Genomic DNA, 14,798 nt, shown 5'->3' on the forward strand with positions numbered 1-14,798 from the left:
GAACAGAGAGCTTCAACACAACAGGAAAGAAGCAGTTTAATAAATAATCCATCCGAGGGAGAGATTAGCCAGTTCTAAACACAATTTGAACTAAAATAAATACATTTCATTGTTAGCTTAAAAAAGATACAGAAACGCACGCGATCATAAACAAACTTCAGAGAGAGCCATTCTTCGGTGCACACGGGCTTGCCACATGCCCCCACTTTATAGAGATGATAAAACGTTAGCAGCCATTCAAGTGCAAAGAAAAGAATAAAAACAAGTAAAAAGTTACTAATTTGCAAAAGTAACGGCAGTAGGGAAAGCAGTGGTTTAGTGCGTTGTTTGTTTAATGCAACAAGATCAATTTTTAAACTCCCTTGAGCTGCTGCCATTAGCTGTGGTGCTGCAGATGAAGGGCAATTAAGCCCGTTTTTGCCTCGTGTTTGGGGCATTGCTGTTACTGACCTGAATTACAGCTCCCTGCAGCCAGTCGGGTGCTGCCGCTGAACAGCCAGGCTCAGGCATCACACCGCAGATCAAGGGGATTTTCGGAAAAGGCTCTTTTAAAAAAGTTGCATTTTCATATAAAGTAACAAAACTTGGCAATGCTGAGTGCTCTGTACACATGTTCCAGTCTCCCCACGCGACGCTGCAGAATTACCAGCCCTTCAGAATTAGAGATTCTTCATTCGGGTCCAGTAACTTCAGCTCTGCCGCAGCCTGGCCCAAGCCCTTCTCTCACTCACAAGGCAGAAGGGTGGCTCACGTCCCTGCGTCACGTCCCTGCTCCTAACAGGGAGTGGAGTCGCGGGGGGCTACGGGGCCCCCACCAAACCAAGGGAAAGGAACTCCAGAAACGTGGAAACAAATCCCTGCCCACTCACAGCGCCCACGCGAGTGACATCTCTGGGGAGGGCGAGCAGCCCCGCTGCCATGGGCAGCCCCACCTCCAGCACAGGTGCTCAGCACCACAGGCTCTGGGGGCTCAGGACACAGCTTCCCCTGTGTGAGCCGGCCCCGTGCTGCCCCAGCAAAGGGCAGGTGCTCAGGTCACCTCCACCCCGCTACCTGGCACTACGGGACAGTCCCTGCGGCGCTCCTGTGCTGCAGAGGCACACCAGGGCAGGCGGGGCAGGTGAAGAGACCTCGGTGGTGGAGCCTCTCCAGCAGGCAGCCTGCAGCTGAGAGATGCCTCGGGGACCTGCAGCATCTTCTGGCCCCAGGTTTGGGGGCTGAAGAAGCGTCCCGGAGCACCTCAGGCCAGCTACTCACGTGCTGAGGACGTCAGCACCGCTGGGAACTCCGGTATCTCGTGGTGACAGAGGACCAAGGAGTGGAGCTCGCCCGCTCCGTTCTGCTGCCCAAAGGGAACGGGAGCCGAGGTGCTGCCAGCAGCAGCAGTGGTGCCAAAAGGGAATGAGATTAGAAACACATCTGTCTCGATAAACTATTAAATAAAGGAAAGGACTTTTAAAAATATATATCTATTTACTTTATAATATATAAATTACGCTCGTCTTTTTTGTAACGTTCCGCTATATTTTACCCGTGAAGCTGAGTGCCTCAGTGCGCGTGAGGTAACGATTCAGTGTCTCATTCCACTTCGTTTGTGTGTGAGGGACAAAACTACTTCAGTTCATTTTAATGCAGTGCAAATAAACGAATCGCCAGATTTACTCGGTGATACTCCAGCCTAAAAAAGCTATTTCTGTGAGCAATAGAGGTGGGGTTGTTGCCTAGCTCACGTGACTGGGCATTCTTTGGGAAAGGAGTGTGCTGTGCACACGCAGTGCAGCCCATCCCAGGTGGGTCTGGAGATGAGAGGCATCACCACACCGAGCTGGAGAACACTGGAGCACCCAGCACGCACTGAGACCTTCTGCTAGCTCTGTTCTCCAGCCCTGGAAGTGGATCCACGTAAGCAAACCCTCGGTGTCTGAGGGAGCTGCTCGCTGCTCAGACTTAACCTACTCTCACCGTTCTGACTGCAGGATCTGGGTACCAGCCACGGTTCGCAGTAAACAAAACAGGAATGACTTCACTTGAACGTCTGCCTCCAGTGACCAACTGGTCCAGACAATTGGTATGCAGACAATATGCTATTAATTCAGCCCAGTCTAGGCAAGCAGGGATTCTACACTGTGAGTATCTGACAGGCTTTTAAGGGACATACGCAAAAATTGCAGGTCTCCATCTGTCCAGGGCCGGCAGTAACGGGCTCCCTCTGACAGCTCACGGAAGAGGTCAGAAGCTGAAAATACCCCGGGGCTCATGTCCCCTGCACGTTCCTGGGGCAGGCAGCCCAGCAGAAGGGAACTGATAGCGCTGGTCCCCACGCTCGTGCCTGCTGTGGCTCAGGGCACCAAGATCTGCAGGGTTGTCCAGCTGACATTCTTCATTAAATCCAGAGGCAAATGGCATCTGTGGTCAGCGCTGCACAGGCGCAGCACTGGCCACGATCACCCATTTGCAAAGAACCGAGACATGAAGTCAGAGCTCCCTTTTGGCCTTCCTCCTTTAAATTACCTGTCCTGAACCTACAGAGGATCGATCGCCACCAGAGAACTTGGCAGCTGTTACACAGATCCCATGACGAGACAGGACTATTTTTGGCCACTGTACCCTCAATTCCCTTAGCAATTAATTTCTTAAGTGTTTCCAGTTTGGCCTTTACTTCCCCACTGACTGCTCAATGCCATTACCTCTGATCTCACTCAAATGAGAACAACTGTTTTCTGCCCACTTCAGTATCTCTGTATCTATAAACGACCAAAGTTTCCCTGCACGTTTGCCTTAGCTCCTTCCATAGCACTCAAGTTCAAGTATCTGCTGCTCTTTTTAGGCTGAGCTGAACCCTGCAGCGGAGGTTGCAACTTCATTTTTCAACAAAATGAAAGCCTTCAGAGCAGGCTCAAAAATGCTACGTGGAATCCAAACCTGCAAGTTCAAACCAATTGCAATCATCAACAGGCTCTTTTGGACCGAGAAAAACAAACCACACTCATTATTTAATATCAAGATGGCAAGAGTTTGGGGAAAAAAAAAATCAACATGCTTCATAAAAAGTGCTCAACAGCTACTTCTCTGACCTTTCTCTCAGGAAGCCACGCTTTAACAAAGTGCTTAGCAGAGTTTGCTTGTTCCTCCAACCTTTCCAAGAACTATTTTCCAGTTCCACAAAAAGGTTTCCAAAAAATCCTTCTACCTACCACCTCTGGAGGTAGAGACAGACAAATGTTACATCACCATAACAAAAACCAAGCCAAGCAAACCCACCAACCAGAAATACGAATGTTGTTGACCATCTAAGCATTTGTAATTCATAAAATTGCCTCGCTATCATCTGCCCCTTCCATCTTGGGAATTAAGAACAAAACCAATTTCTTGTCTAAGCATCGCTTGGACCAGAACGGGCAAATTCAACACATGCTCAAGGAGCGAGGACCTACTTGCAGCTGTTGGCTGTGCAATCTTCCTCCACACACGCACAGTTTTTACTGGTGTATTACCGGAGCACGGGCTGCTTACACTGCGTAACAGCTCCCCAGCCTCTCCCGTGCTGAGGTTAGCCAGCTCAGCTGTGATGGGATCAGCAGCAAGTACCAGTTACATAAGGGGACGGGGGCATGTAACAGATGCCTTGTTTTATTCTGGCTGGCACATGAGTTAGTTCACATTAGAACAAAGACAATGCTAGCTCCTTAATTTTTCACTGGCGAGCTGAGGATTTGGCAGGTCACACCGTGAAGTTCAGTGTTCACAACAAGGGCAGGTTTGCTTTGAACAGCTATCCCTTCATGCGGAGCAGTTCAGTATCTCCCCTTTCCATCCGCCCCAGATGATACAATTCCATTTTTGCACCAGCTGGGTGTATTTGGCTTGAAGGGAAACCCTTTCCCTTCACATGAGCTGTTAGTGGTACAGTCTGTTACCTCGTTTCTTCTCGCCTCCCACCCTCTCTCCCCAGGCCCCAACCGGCTAAGTCCATCCTCGATCTGGAGTTGAGACGCAAGCCAGGTCCTTCCCTCCCAACCTCATACGCTGCTGTCCTCCAGCAGGGGCTCCTTGCCATCCGAGCCTCCAGCCTGCGGGCTGTGGGCATGGGTCTGGGCGCCGTTACTGTGTTTCTTGTGGCTGCCTGATCTCAGTGCAAGGTTGTGTTCCGGGATGAACAAGGCCACCAGGAGCGACAGGAGGACAGAACAGGCCCCAAACAGGAAGGGAGGCCCCGGGATAATGCTGCTCTGTAGGGCAAAACAGAGAAACGGTTAACACTTAAAGCAAGGACAGAAGCAGCCCAACAAAATGAACGAAAGCCGAAGCGGTTACCTCATCCGTCGGGTTGGCCATGTTAGGTTTGGAGGCCTTACCCAAAGTTTCCACCTCAGCCATTTCATTCAACTCAACGTGGAAGAGATAGAAGACAAAGCCATAGAGAGCTGGCCCCAGGCCATTACACAGACCCCGAATTCCAGTGATCATCCCCTGCACTACACCTGGGGACAGAGTGAGGAAAAAACAGATTTGCCTCCAGCTTTCCAAGGATACTTATTTTATTTAAGGGTGCTTACTTACTTAAAGACAGTACCAAACATTCAGGTCTAGATTGTCACACACTCTGCAGATGAAGCGGTGAGCTGGCAATTAGTTTAGCACAATACCAGGTTTCACAAAAAACAAGTAATGCTGTGCTTGTCACTTTCTACAATAAAACGAACGAGGAGGGCACATCAGCAGAACTTCGAGCTGAGTTGGAGTTTAACGCAGCCAGGCCGGAGGGCTCAGGGTCAAAATGGAAGCAGGTGAATGATCAAACAGCAGTCTCCTCTCTACCCCTGCCAGGCGACCCTGAACATCTGCATGCATTATTCAAGAATTCCCTCCCAAAGCACCAGCTACGGCCAAACACCAGGCAGTGTCATTGCCACCGAGTAAAAAGAGAGAGTCTGCAGCTGGCACAAACACTGCTGCCTGCCCCTCCGCCACCGATGCCAAGCAGTAGAACACTTGTGATCTGAAGTGCTGCTGGATGAGCTTGCCCATCAGACAAGTCATCAGGTACTTACCCTGTTGGTCAGGGTCTGCATTCCTAGACACCATGGCGCTGATGGCCGGGAAGGTGATGCTGGACATGGCAGCCACAGCCCCTGCTGCCCACATCATCCTTGGAGAGAAAGAGGCCGCAGTCAGGACGCAGGCTCCCGACCAGCAGCTGCAAACCAGCACTGCAGGCGGAGTAGCATCTCCCTCTGGTGGGGGACAGGGACCTGGCACCGAGGGAGAAACCTGCACACGCCAGTAAACCAGCGTGGGCAAATGCTTACCAAGGCTGTGATCCGAAGCCATACCAGGCAAGCTGCAGGATCTGGAATCCTAGTCCCAGTAGGATGGTGTTTTTATTTCCTATCGAGCGCATGAGAATTCCCAACACTACTGTCTGGAAGTAAGAGAAAGATAGGTGCTTTCAAAGTAGGTGCAGAGAGATGACAATGCCAGAAGACAAGAGGACAGGAATCAGAGAACTCTTGCTGCCATCTGTCACGCACAGGCACTCCTCCATTCTAACAACATCATGTTAGAAACCAGCCCAGTCCTTTTTATGGCAGTCAGAGCAAAATCTATGGAGTTTCACAGAGCAATGCGGGGCCACTTCACAGTTCACCACAGTTCGGTATTCAGCAACAAGAGCTACGTCCAAAAGACGAGAACAGAGGGACCACAGGTACCTGTGTGTGGCACTGACGATGTCTGTGTGGCCACAGGGATTTTGAGAAGTCACCTGCCCCCATTATCAGAAGCTTAGGACACTCTCACAACCAGACTGTTAGAGCACAGCCAGGCATCGCTTCTCACCTGAGCCAGTATAGAGAGAATTCCAACTACACCAATAAAGGCTGCCACAGTCTCAGAGGAAAAACCAATGACCTGTAGAAGGGCCAAAAAGGGACTTTTCAGGCAAGACATTTGTACCATGCAACAGAAGCCACTCCACCAATGTCACTAACATTTATTGACATGGCTTATCAGATACTTAAACATTAAACAACCATACGTTCCATTACCTCACCGAAATAAAATGCCTACAGAGTGGTCACATTTTTTAGGAAAGCTGGAACATGTCACTATTAATTATGGTTTCAGCTTTACCAAGCTATTTGCTAAGATTAGGTTCTTGTGTACATGCAGCTCAGACAATATTTCTAGGCCAGGTTTCTGCATTCAGAACCTTCCCTTATCACAAGAGACTGACCTGTCGCAGGTACAGGAAAAAACTGGAGTACTGGCCAGCTTCAGGAAGGTAGGAGAGAAAGACGGTGATGCAGATGAGCAGCACAGTAGAATCCTGACCCACTTTCCTCAAGGACTATAGAAAAGGGGAGGGAAAAAAAAAAAAAGTTAAAACCATTACATATTTTCCAGGTACAGAGAAAGCAGAAGTGTTTAAGCTACCTTCTTATATCCAAGAAGTGAACGCTTGAACCAGACCAGACCTGCTTGTTTGGAAGAGCCCCCCATAAACACCTCGTGCTCATAAACAGCAAAGATCGCCCGGCATTTCAGGTGAATATGTGAACACGGTCAGAGCACACCAGACCAGATATTAAAATTACATCAACCTACACCCTGGAATGAGGAATTTTTGCAAGACTTCTGGAGCTGCTCTTAGATGTTCTGTAGCTACACAAGGTCAGTTAGAAGCTGCCAGACAGCTTTAGACGTGTGCAGTCTGCTGTCACTTTAACTCTGTCATGAGTACAGAGTGTTTACCTTCACCTTCTGTGGAATTCATCTTTCATTTGAGAGAAATAGCAGAACTAAAGCACCTATAAATATTACCAGAGTGCAGAAAATCAGCAGTAAGATTACTTACAGCAAATGGGTCTGCTTGTTCCCAAGAGATTGGAGCTCCCCAGGAGACTGGGCGCATTTCTTCTGGCAGGGATTCTGGCACAGCCAGTAGGATGAAACCAATATCCAGCAAAGCAACACCTGAAGCCAGCACAACCACCAGGGTATCACCATAGGCTTGGGAAAGGTATGCACCGATGGCTGGGCTTGTGACCAGACTAGCAGCAAATGTGGCTGACACCTGGAAGCATGAAAAATTAATACAGCCTATTCCTAGTAGAGCCTATTTTCTCCTCCACAGTAACCCGAGGGTGTTAATTTTGACATCTTTGATGGAGATAATCCAGGTGGACCGGGACTCCTGCACACAGGAAGATGGCACGTTCTCTTGGTGCAATCTAGGGTAAGTTCTAGCAAAGGGCAATTAAAACTATCCTAACAATTCATATCCAGTACTTTCAACAGCCCTATAGGAAGGGCACGATCACAGGCTGCTTGTACACATGCTGGCATCACAGCCTGACCTCTTCTGTGGTGCAAAGAAGCTGACAGACCAGGGTGGTTTGAAGGCCAGGCAATGATAGGACTAGGATTCAAATCTTGGAGGAATTAGCTCACTCCCTGTGCTCAGTCACAGAGAAATGAGAACAGTATTATCAGTGACGTGCCTATCATCTTGCAGCAGATACGGTGCTCAGGCTTGTTGTCAGTAAGTATCCCAGCCTAGTTTTATACCGCTCCTAACCACGAAGCCCCAAGTATTTCCTTCGAGAGGCAAGCCCGTTGTCTGGCTCCTTACCAAGCCATACGCCGTGCTGCGCTCATGCTCCTGTGTGATATCAGCAACGTAGGCAAAAATCACAGAAAACGTGACAGCAAAGACTCCAGACATGGAAATGACAGCAAAATACCACCTGAAAGAGACGTTACCAAAGGCAAAGTTAGAGACCAAACACTTGGTGGAGTCTACACCTGCTGATTTACTGCCTCTCACGTATTCTTCCTTCTGTCCATCCTATTTCATTGCATCACAAAGGGTTCAGTAACACCGAGCTTCAGTCTCGCCGCCTATGAAGTTTTATGGCCTATTTTCCCCCTATTTTATGGCACGGCACAGGAAGGAAACATTCCTTGATAGCCATAACACACCCCTTAGGAGAACAGACAGCAGGTGAGGTAAGAAAGACTTCCTCCTGAAACTGAACCCTCTGGTGGAACTGGGCACATGAATCATTCTCCAGGCTGAGGAACGGGGATGTGCCCAGGCTCCTTCTCCATCGGACAGCCACTGCCAGCTCACCCCCAAATGCAACACCAGCAAATCCTCCATCACCCAGCTTCACGCTCTCTCTTCTTCTAAGAACCTCTCGGTTGTAACAAGAGCAAACTCACCATGGACTGATCTTCATAAGGGGAATTGGCGCACATGTAAAGAAGACAGTGAGGAGGAGGAAGGATTTCCTGCCCCAGACATCAGAGAGAGCACCAATCAGTGGGGCACTTAGAAAAGAAAGCAAACCCTAAAAAAAGAGACAGAATGACAGAGAGAAACCCCCTAGTCAAATTCCGATTGTTGATAGCAAGAGCTTTTGAAGATTTAATCTGGAGATAAAAATAAGAGGAGACAATCCATTCCTATTTTCTACAAGCAGGCAACGTTACCAAAACATAACAGTTCATTAAACTGCTCGCATCCTTTTAATGGGAAACAAATCCTCTATCAGCTAGACACTGCTAAATACCCCAATCACTTCCCGCTCTCTGCAGCTGCTCAGCCTGCAGCTGTGGTCTTCCCATGCACACTCGTGCAGCAGGGAGTCACCCTGCCAGTACCTAAAAAGATGCTGGCACAGCTCCATCACATTAACATCTGCTACGGTTCTAGGGAAAGCTTTCTCTCATAGCTGGAGATAAGACAGACCTGGACAAGGCCATTGAACAATTTTATTTGTGCTTAATGCCTTTCAACGTCTTTCAGGCCTAAAGTGGGCAGGGAAGAGCCTTTACGTGCCAAACTCACCTCCAAGGAAACCTCTCTGAAGCCATTTTTGAGATCCTTCTGCCTGAAGCAGCGCCCAGAAACCTGTCTCGCCGTACTCCTGAGTCAGAACACGTGGCTACCACCTGGTCAATGTGGTTGCCTTGAATTCTGCTCTGGGAATGCCTGCCTAGTTCAAACCACTGTGTTCACCTGCCGTACCACAGCATACTCCTGCTTTGCTTGGAGAGAGCCCAGCGAGACCAGCTTAGTTCAGATGCCACTGATTTTTTGTTTTGTGATTCTCTGTAGTATGGTTACAAGGTTGATCTCATGCTGATTTAGAATATCTTCAGCTGAAACACACAGCTGCTACAGCCCCAGACCCACACTACCAAACAGCACACAATCCTGTAAATCAGCTACACGAGCTACCCAATCTTCCTGCTCTATCAACTCTTCCTTTTCCATTAAGATCGGCAGTGAACAATTCACACTGAAATGTGTGCATCAGACACAGGTTAACATCAGCAGATGACATGGATTATAATGACTTGTCCCTCCTCACACTCATCTCAGACTAAATGCAAGCCCAGGCACTGGTTAGACTTCATTACAGGTGCCTGTAAGAGTGGGAGGAAAATTCTTTACCTTGACTCCATGAATCAGGCCATTCATCAGGAACGTATGCTGAGGAAAAGTCTGATGTAAGACCTAGGGGTGAGAAGAAAAAAAAAGAGAAAGAGCAAGCTGGCAATTTGTACAAGGTACCGACCCACTTCTGCAGGCACCTGACAGCCAGAAGCCTGGAAGAGCACAGCAGGGAGCACCCTATGAGAGCCCCGCTGCTGCGCCTCCACGTGGAGCTCTACCTCACCTCTCTGGTCTGTAAAGTATTCCAGAACACGTGGGCAAAGCTAAGCTTGTTGGAAACATGCCTTTCTCCATCCCTATTCCATCTGATTTCCCACTGTTTACTACATGAGACCACAAAACTTTTCTGTTCTTCTCTCCCACTTTTGTACCACCTGTTTGATTTGCATTTTATACTACTAAGCTACCATTACACACCTCTACACATAGACAGCTCTTCACATAAGCAACAAAGACTCCTTTTCTGTAGTTACCCAGGTATCAGAGGTCAGCTCAAAAACGTGCATGGCACATTAAACTTGAGCACGAGCTGCCATATCACCACCACAAAACAAATTCAGGAAGCTGAGCAGTTGTCCTGAGGTTGCCCACTCGGAAGTTTCCAGCTTCTTAACCAAAGCCTAACTTTGTGCTGATCTGCGGAGCTGCCTTCGCTGCTGCTAACCACAACTGTTAAGTCCTGAGCCAGTCACTGATGGGACCTCACAGAGGGAGCACAACCTGACATGGTCAGGAACTGCAGGGAAATCAGCTCTGTGCTCAGCAGCCCAGGCTGTGGCAGTGGTTCAACAAAAACCAGAGGTAGGGGATGTGGAGTGCCAGCGTTGGGCACAGGGCAGTCTTTGGTTAAGAAGTCAAAGCCTTGCTCAGCTTGCTCTCATTAAGCTCCCACATGCACTTTTGCTTTTTAAGTACCTAAAAAAGTGATAAACAGCAGTACATTACAAGCAAGTTCTAGTAATTTCAGGCTTTTCAGATTTGTCAGTCCTCCTTTCTTGAAATCCTCCAAAAGCTTTCAGAAGTCAAACTCCTGCTTAACTTGGAGTAAAGCAATAAGAAAGAAGGATAGAATTGCCCAGAACCATTAGGAAAAAAACCACAACTGTAACTCCAACAGGAAAAAAAATCCACTACACCTTGATTTGTACTTCCTAACTCCCAAGGCCTGCATCCCGACCTCCACCCTCGGCATCCCAAGGTGGTCTCACGTCAGCACGAGGCAGCGCCCCCACGGAGACGCACTCACCGTTAGCATCGGAGTGGTCAGCAAGCCCCAGGCAAAGAACTCCAGGAAAATCACCACCACGGCATGGTACACGCTGGGCTCTCCGATCCCCTGTCGCTGCAAAACAAAGCTCATCGTTAAACAACGCACACATCCTGGGCTGGGACTCGAGACGTGTGGCTGGGCACCTAAACGCCAGCTCTGACCTCGGGTATCCTCGAGGTGATTCGCGACCGGCCAAGACAAACGCCCGCTGCAGCCTCCCCCTCCTGGGCTCTACCAGTCCCTGCCTCTCCTACAAAGCCAACTGCTTTTGTGTTTCTGTTTCTTCCTCCCCACCCCTCCTAAGAATTAGCACCTTTGACTCCGTTGAGCTTTCCCTAAAGGTGACTGAAGCCACCGTTCTTCCACCCCTCCACCATGCGTATTTTGAAGCGGCACGCGCGGAGATTCCGGGAGTTTAGGAGGGTGCCTGGCACGGTGGGAAAGGCAAAGCCCTCGGATCAGTTAAAAAAACAAATGAAAACAACACAAAACCCCTCAAGGCCTTGCCTAACTTTCTTTCCTTAAGGATCTCACAGCACTTCTGGGGCAGCGTTTGTCCTCCCCTCACCGAGCCTCGGCTGCCCCCTCGGCTGTTCCTGCGGCCGTGCAAACACGCCTGCAGTCCCTGGCTCGCAAGGAGCTGGAGGAAAGCCCCCCGGTTCCACTTGAATGACATCGGGGAACTGCACAGACCAGATGTTCAGGAGCACAGCGTGCTGCTCTAAGGGAACCAACTCCTCGTGTTAGCACCGATGGTTTGAACTCAGCGAGAGGCGTGTCCTTGCCCCGATGCATCGTTGATGAAACCACCCCAGCAATTCAGACAGCTCCCCGTGACTTGCAGGGTATCCAGGAGGCAAAAACAAACTCCCATCAGCCGCACAAATCCCAGACCCAAAAGGATCCTGGATCTGGTACGGCAAACCTCACATCCAGGGGCGTTTCTTCCAGGCCCAGGGAAGGAGCTTTTCCATTAACGTGCTCACAACCAACTGACGCTTCGCCACTGTGCTGGCGATACAGAAATCGTTCCCTGCGCCACACCAACCCGTGCCTTTACCCCCACCTCACCTCCTGCACTCCCTGCTGAGGGACACCCGGGGCAGGAATTCAAGGAACCCGGCAGGTGAAGAGCAGCGTCTCCCCCAGCCCAACCCCCGGTTCCCACAGCCCCCCCGCTGCGGCCACACGGGGAGCCCGGGGGGGGCCGCGAGGGAAGGAAGCCGCTGTGCCGAGACACCGGGCACGGGATCCGTGAGAACGGCCTCGGAACGGGCTGCCTCCGAAACCAGTCAGCAGCTCCGGCACGGGGGGCTCCCTGCCCGGGGGGCGGCCGTCAGCAGGAGGCGATCCCCAGCAGGGGAGGCTCGGGGCCGGTGATAGGCACGGGGCCGTCACCCCCGCGCTCCCCCGGCCGCTCTGCGGAGGGCAGCGGCGCCCCCGTCCCCCCTCCTCCCCCCTCCCGCCCCGCCTCTGGCACGGCACCGACCGAGCCTCCGGGCTGTGGGGGGGGAAGGCAGGCACCGAGCCCAGCCCAGCCCGGTCCCGGTCCCGGCCGCACCCCGCCGGGCAGCTGCCCCCGCACCGAGCGGGCCCGGGGCTCTCCAGGCGGGCCGGGGGCAGCTCGCCCTGCGCGGGGCGCTACCGAGCACCGGCCGCGGGCGGGCGACGCGGGGCGGCCTCGGGGCCACGCCGGGGCCCGGCGGCAGGCGCGGAGCGGAGCGGCCGCCCCGGGGGCTCGGCGGCCCCCCCGCGGCCCGAGCCCCCCGGCCCCGGCCCCGGCCCCGGCCCCGGCCGCCGCCACTCACGCCGGCCCCGTCGCGGATGACGATCTTCTTGGCCAGCAGCACGCTGCGGTTGAGCCGCTTCTTCTTCTTCTTCTCGCCGGTCATGGCGCCGCCGGGCCGCTGCCGTTACCCGGCCGCCGCGGCTGCCCCATCCTCCCTGCGGCGGGACCGGCCGGGCCCCGCGGGGGCGGCGGGGGAGGGAGGGGGGCGGGGGGGGGGAGCTCCGGGCCCGGGGCTGGCGGCGGAGGGCGGCGGAGGCCGAGGGAGGCCCGGCCCGGCCCGGCCCGCAGGCCCCGCCCACCCCGCCCCGCCCCGCGGCCGCGCCCCCGCCTCCCGCACGATGGCGGCGCCGAGCGCTTCCGGCGTCCCGCTGCCACGCGCCGCGCCCCCGCGCCCCATTGGCCGCTCGGCCCGCCGCCGGCCCGCCGATTGGTCGGCACCGGCGAGGGGGCGGGGCCGTCCCGCCGGGGCCGTGACGCCGGGGCACCCGCAAAGGGGGAGGCGCGAGGCACGACGGGATGCGGCGGGCAGGGCCTCGGGGCATGCCGGGAGGTGTCCCCGCCTCCCCCCCGTGACCGCCGGCGGCCGCCATTTTGCCTGGGGGCCGCGGGGAGGCCGGAGGGCGATGGCCTCGCGTTCCCCCTGCGCCCACCGGGGAAGCGGAGCGGGGGCGGCTCCCGGCACGGCCCCTGCTGCCCGCCCGGTGGGGGTGGGGCTCGGCGTCCCGCAGGGCTCGCCCCTCCCGGTGCCCCCCAGCTTGTACAACGCACCGTGCCCCACAAGCACCGTGCCCCACACCCAGTGCCCCACACACTGACCCTGCCCCACGCCCCGGCCCTGCACGGCTCCAGCCCTGCCCGGTGCTCGCCGTCGAACAACCCCACGCCAGGGCCCTGCCTGCCGAGCAGGTGGGCGCCGCCGGGGACCCCGGGCGCTCGCCCCAGCCACCCCTGCCCGCTGCCGTGCCGCAGGATCTGCCCTCGCCACACGGCGAGGGGATGGCGGCAGCGGGATGCTGCCGGGCAGGGGGCCAGTCCCGCTCACCCCGAGCCCGCTGCTGGGGATTCGGGGACACAGCGGCAGCCGCGGGCCTGGGCTCGGTGCTGCCGGGGATCGGCACTGCCGCTTGCGTGTTTGGCCGTGTGCGCACGTGTCCTCCTCTCCTAATTAATCCTTCATGGATTGGGGAGTGCTTTATGTCGATTCCCCTAATGCGGTGCCAGAGGTGTAAGGAGATTAATTAGGCACGGCTCAGCAAAGTTATGCAAATCGCGGGCAGTGGCAGAGCGGGGTGCCGGCACCGCTCCTCCCAGTCGCCCCCGCACCGCTCCTGCTCTGGGGCCATGGGAGCGGCGCGGGGCAGACGTCCTGCAGCGGCACGGCCCTGGGGGTGCTCTCAGGGCACTCACCCAGCGGCTCTGCCGTGACAAAGGCTGCAGCCATGTCCCCTGAGAAGTGGAAATCAGCCCTGCCTGCTCAGAGCCCTGGCCTGTCCCCCAGGGCTTGTTCCCGGCGCTGGACGTGGTGGCCAGGATGGCCCCAAGGCAGGGCAGGACCCTCCCCACGGGGCTGTGGGGTGACGAGATGCTCCCTTGTGCCAGCACGGGGTTATGGTCTACTCTTGGCTCCTGGAGGCTTGCCTTCAAGTAATGATTAAAAGCAGCCTGAGGGAAAGCCCTTGATGTGAAGCTAACTCCCCAGAGCCTGAGACCAGCTGGAAACGAGATGAAAATAATCCCCTGGCCACTGGGGACCTGTGCAGGAGAGGGGAGCAGCCTGAGCCCCCGTGGGCTGCAGCTGTGTGGGGGCTGTGGGGGCTGTGCTGGCTGCATGGGGGGGGTGGGGGGCCCTGCTGGCTGCATGGGGCTGTGCTGGCTGCGGTGCGGCAGCTCCGAACCCCAGGGCCCAGCCGCAGCTCTGCGGGGTGATTGTTCCTCCACTGCTGCAGCGCCAGGCTGGCGTGCCCCCCGTGCTCCCCCCGTGCTCCCCCCGTCCCCACAGCACTCTGCACGGGGTGTGCGGTAAAATGCTGGTGACCTTCACGGGACCTCGCGTGTGCCAGGAGCATGTGTGGGGACCCGTGGGGACCGAGCCCTGTGGGGACCGAGCCCTGCTGGGTCCGGGCTGCAGCCACCCCAGGAGCACGCAGGAGCCCAGCTTGTTGCAGCGCTGTGCAGCAGTTTAAAAACAAAAACAAGGAGGGCGGAGAGAGGCTGAGAGAAGTGGTTCCTAATATGGCAACAGCAAATGTAATTCTATTACCTTGATTTATTGA

At 54.4% G+C, this 14,798-nt stretch overlaps 1 protein-coding gene across 1 annotated transcript; it reads right to left on the minus strand.

The window, feature by feature from the left end:
* On the minus strand, positions 1-12,770 carry LOC309887905 (hippocampus abundant transcript 1 protein-like). The gene is made up of 12 exons (XM_082779943.1): positions 12,545-12,770; positions 10,713-10,808; positions 9,464-9,526; positions 8,227-8,354; positions 7,634-7,748; positions 6,857-7,075; positions 6,236-6,349; positions 5,839-5,910; positions 5,310-5,422; positions 5,052-5,149; positions 4,315-4,481; positions 1-4,229 (listed from the first exon to the last, which is right to left on the minus strand). Exons 1-12 carry the CDS (start codon positions 12,626-12,628, stop codon positions 4,020-4,022), a joined length of 1,479 nt encoding a protein of 492 aa, XP_082636069.1. The 5' UTR covers positions 12,629-12,770; the 3' UTR covers positions 1-4,019.
* Between the last annotated feature and the right edge of the window lie 2,028 nt (positions 12,771-14,798).

The sequence above is a fragment of the Aythya marila genome (assembly GCF_965140915.1).
Source record: "Aythya marila genome assembly, chromosome: 27".
NCBI lineage: Eukaryota > Metazoa > Chordata > Aves > Anseriformes > Anatidae > Aythya > Aythya marila.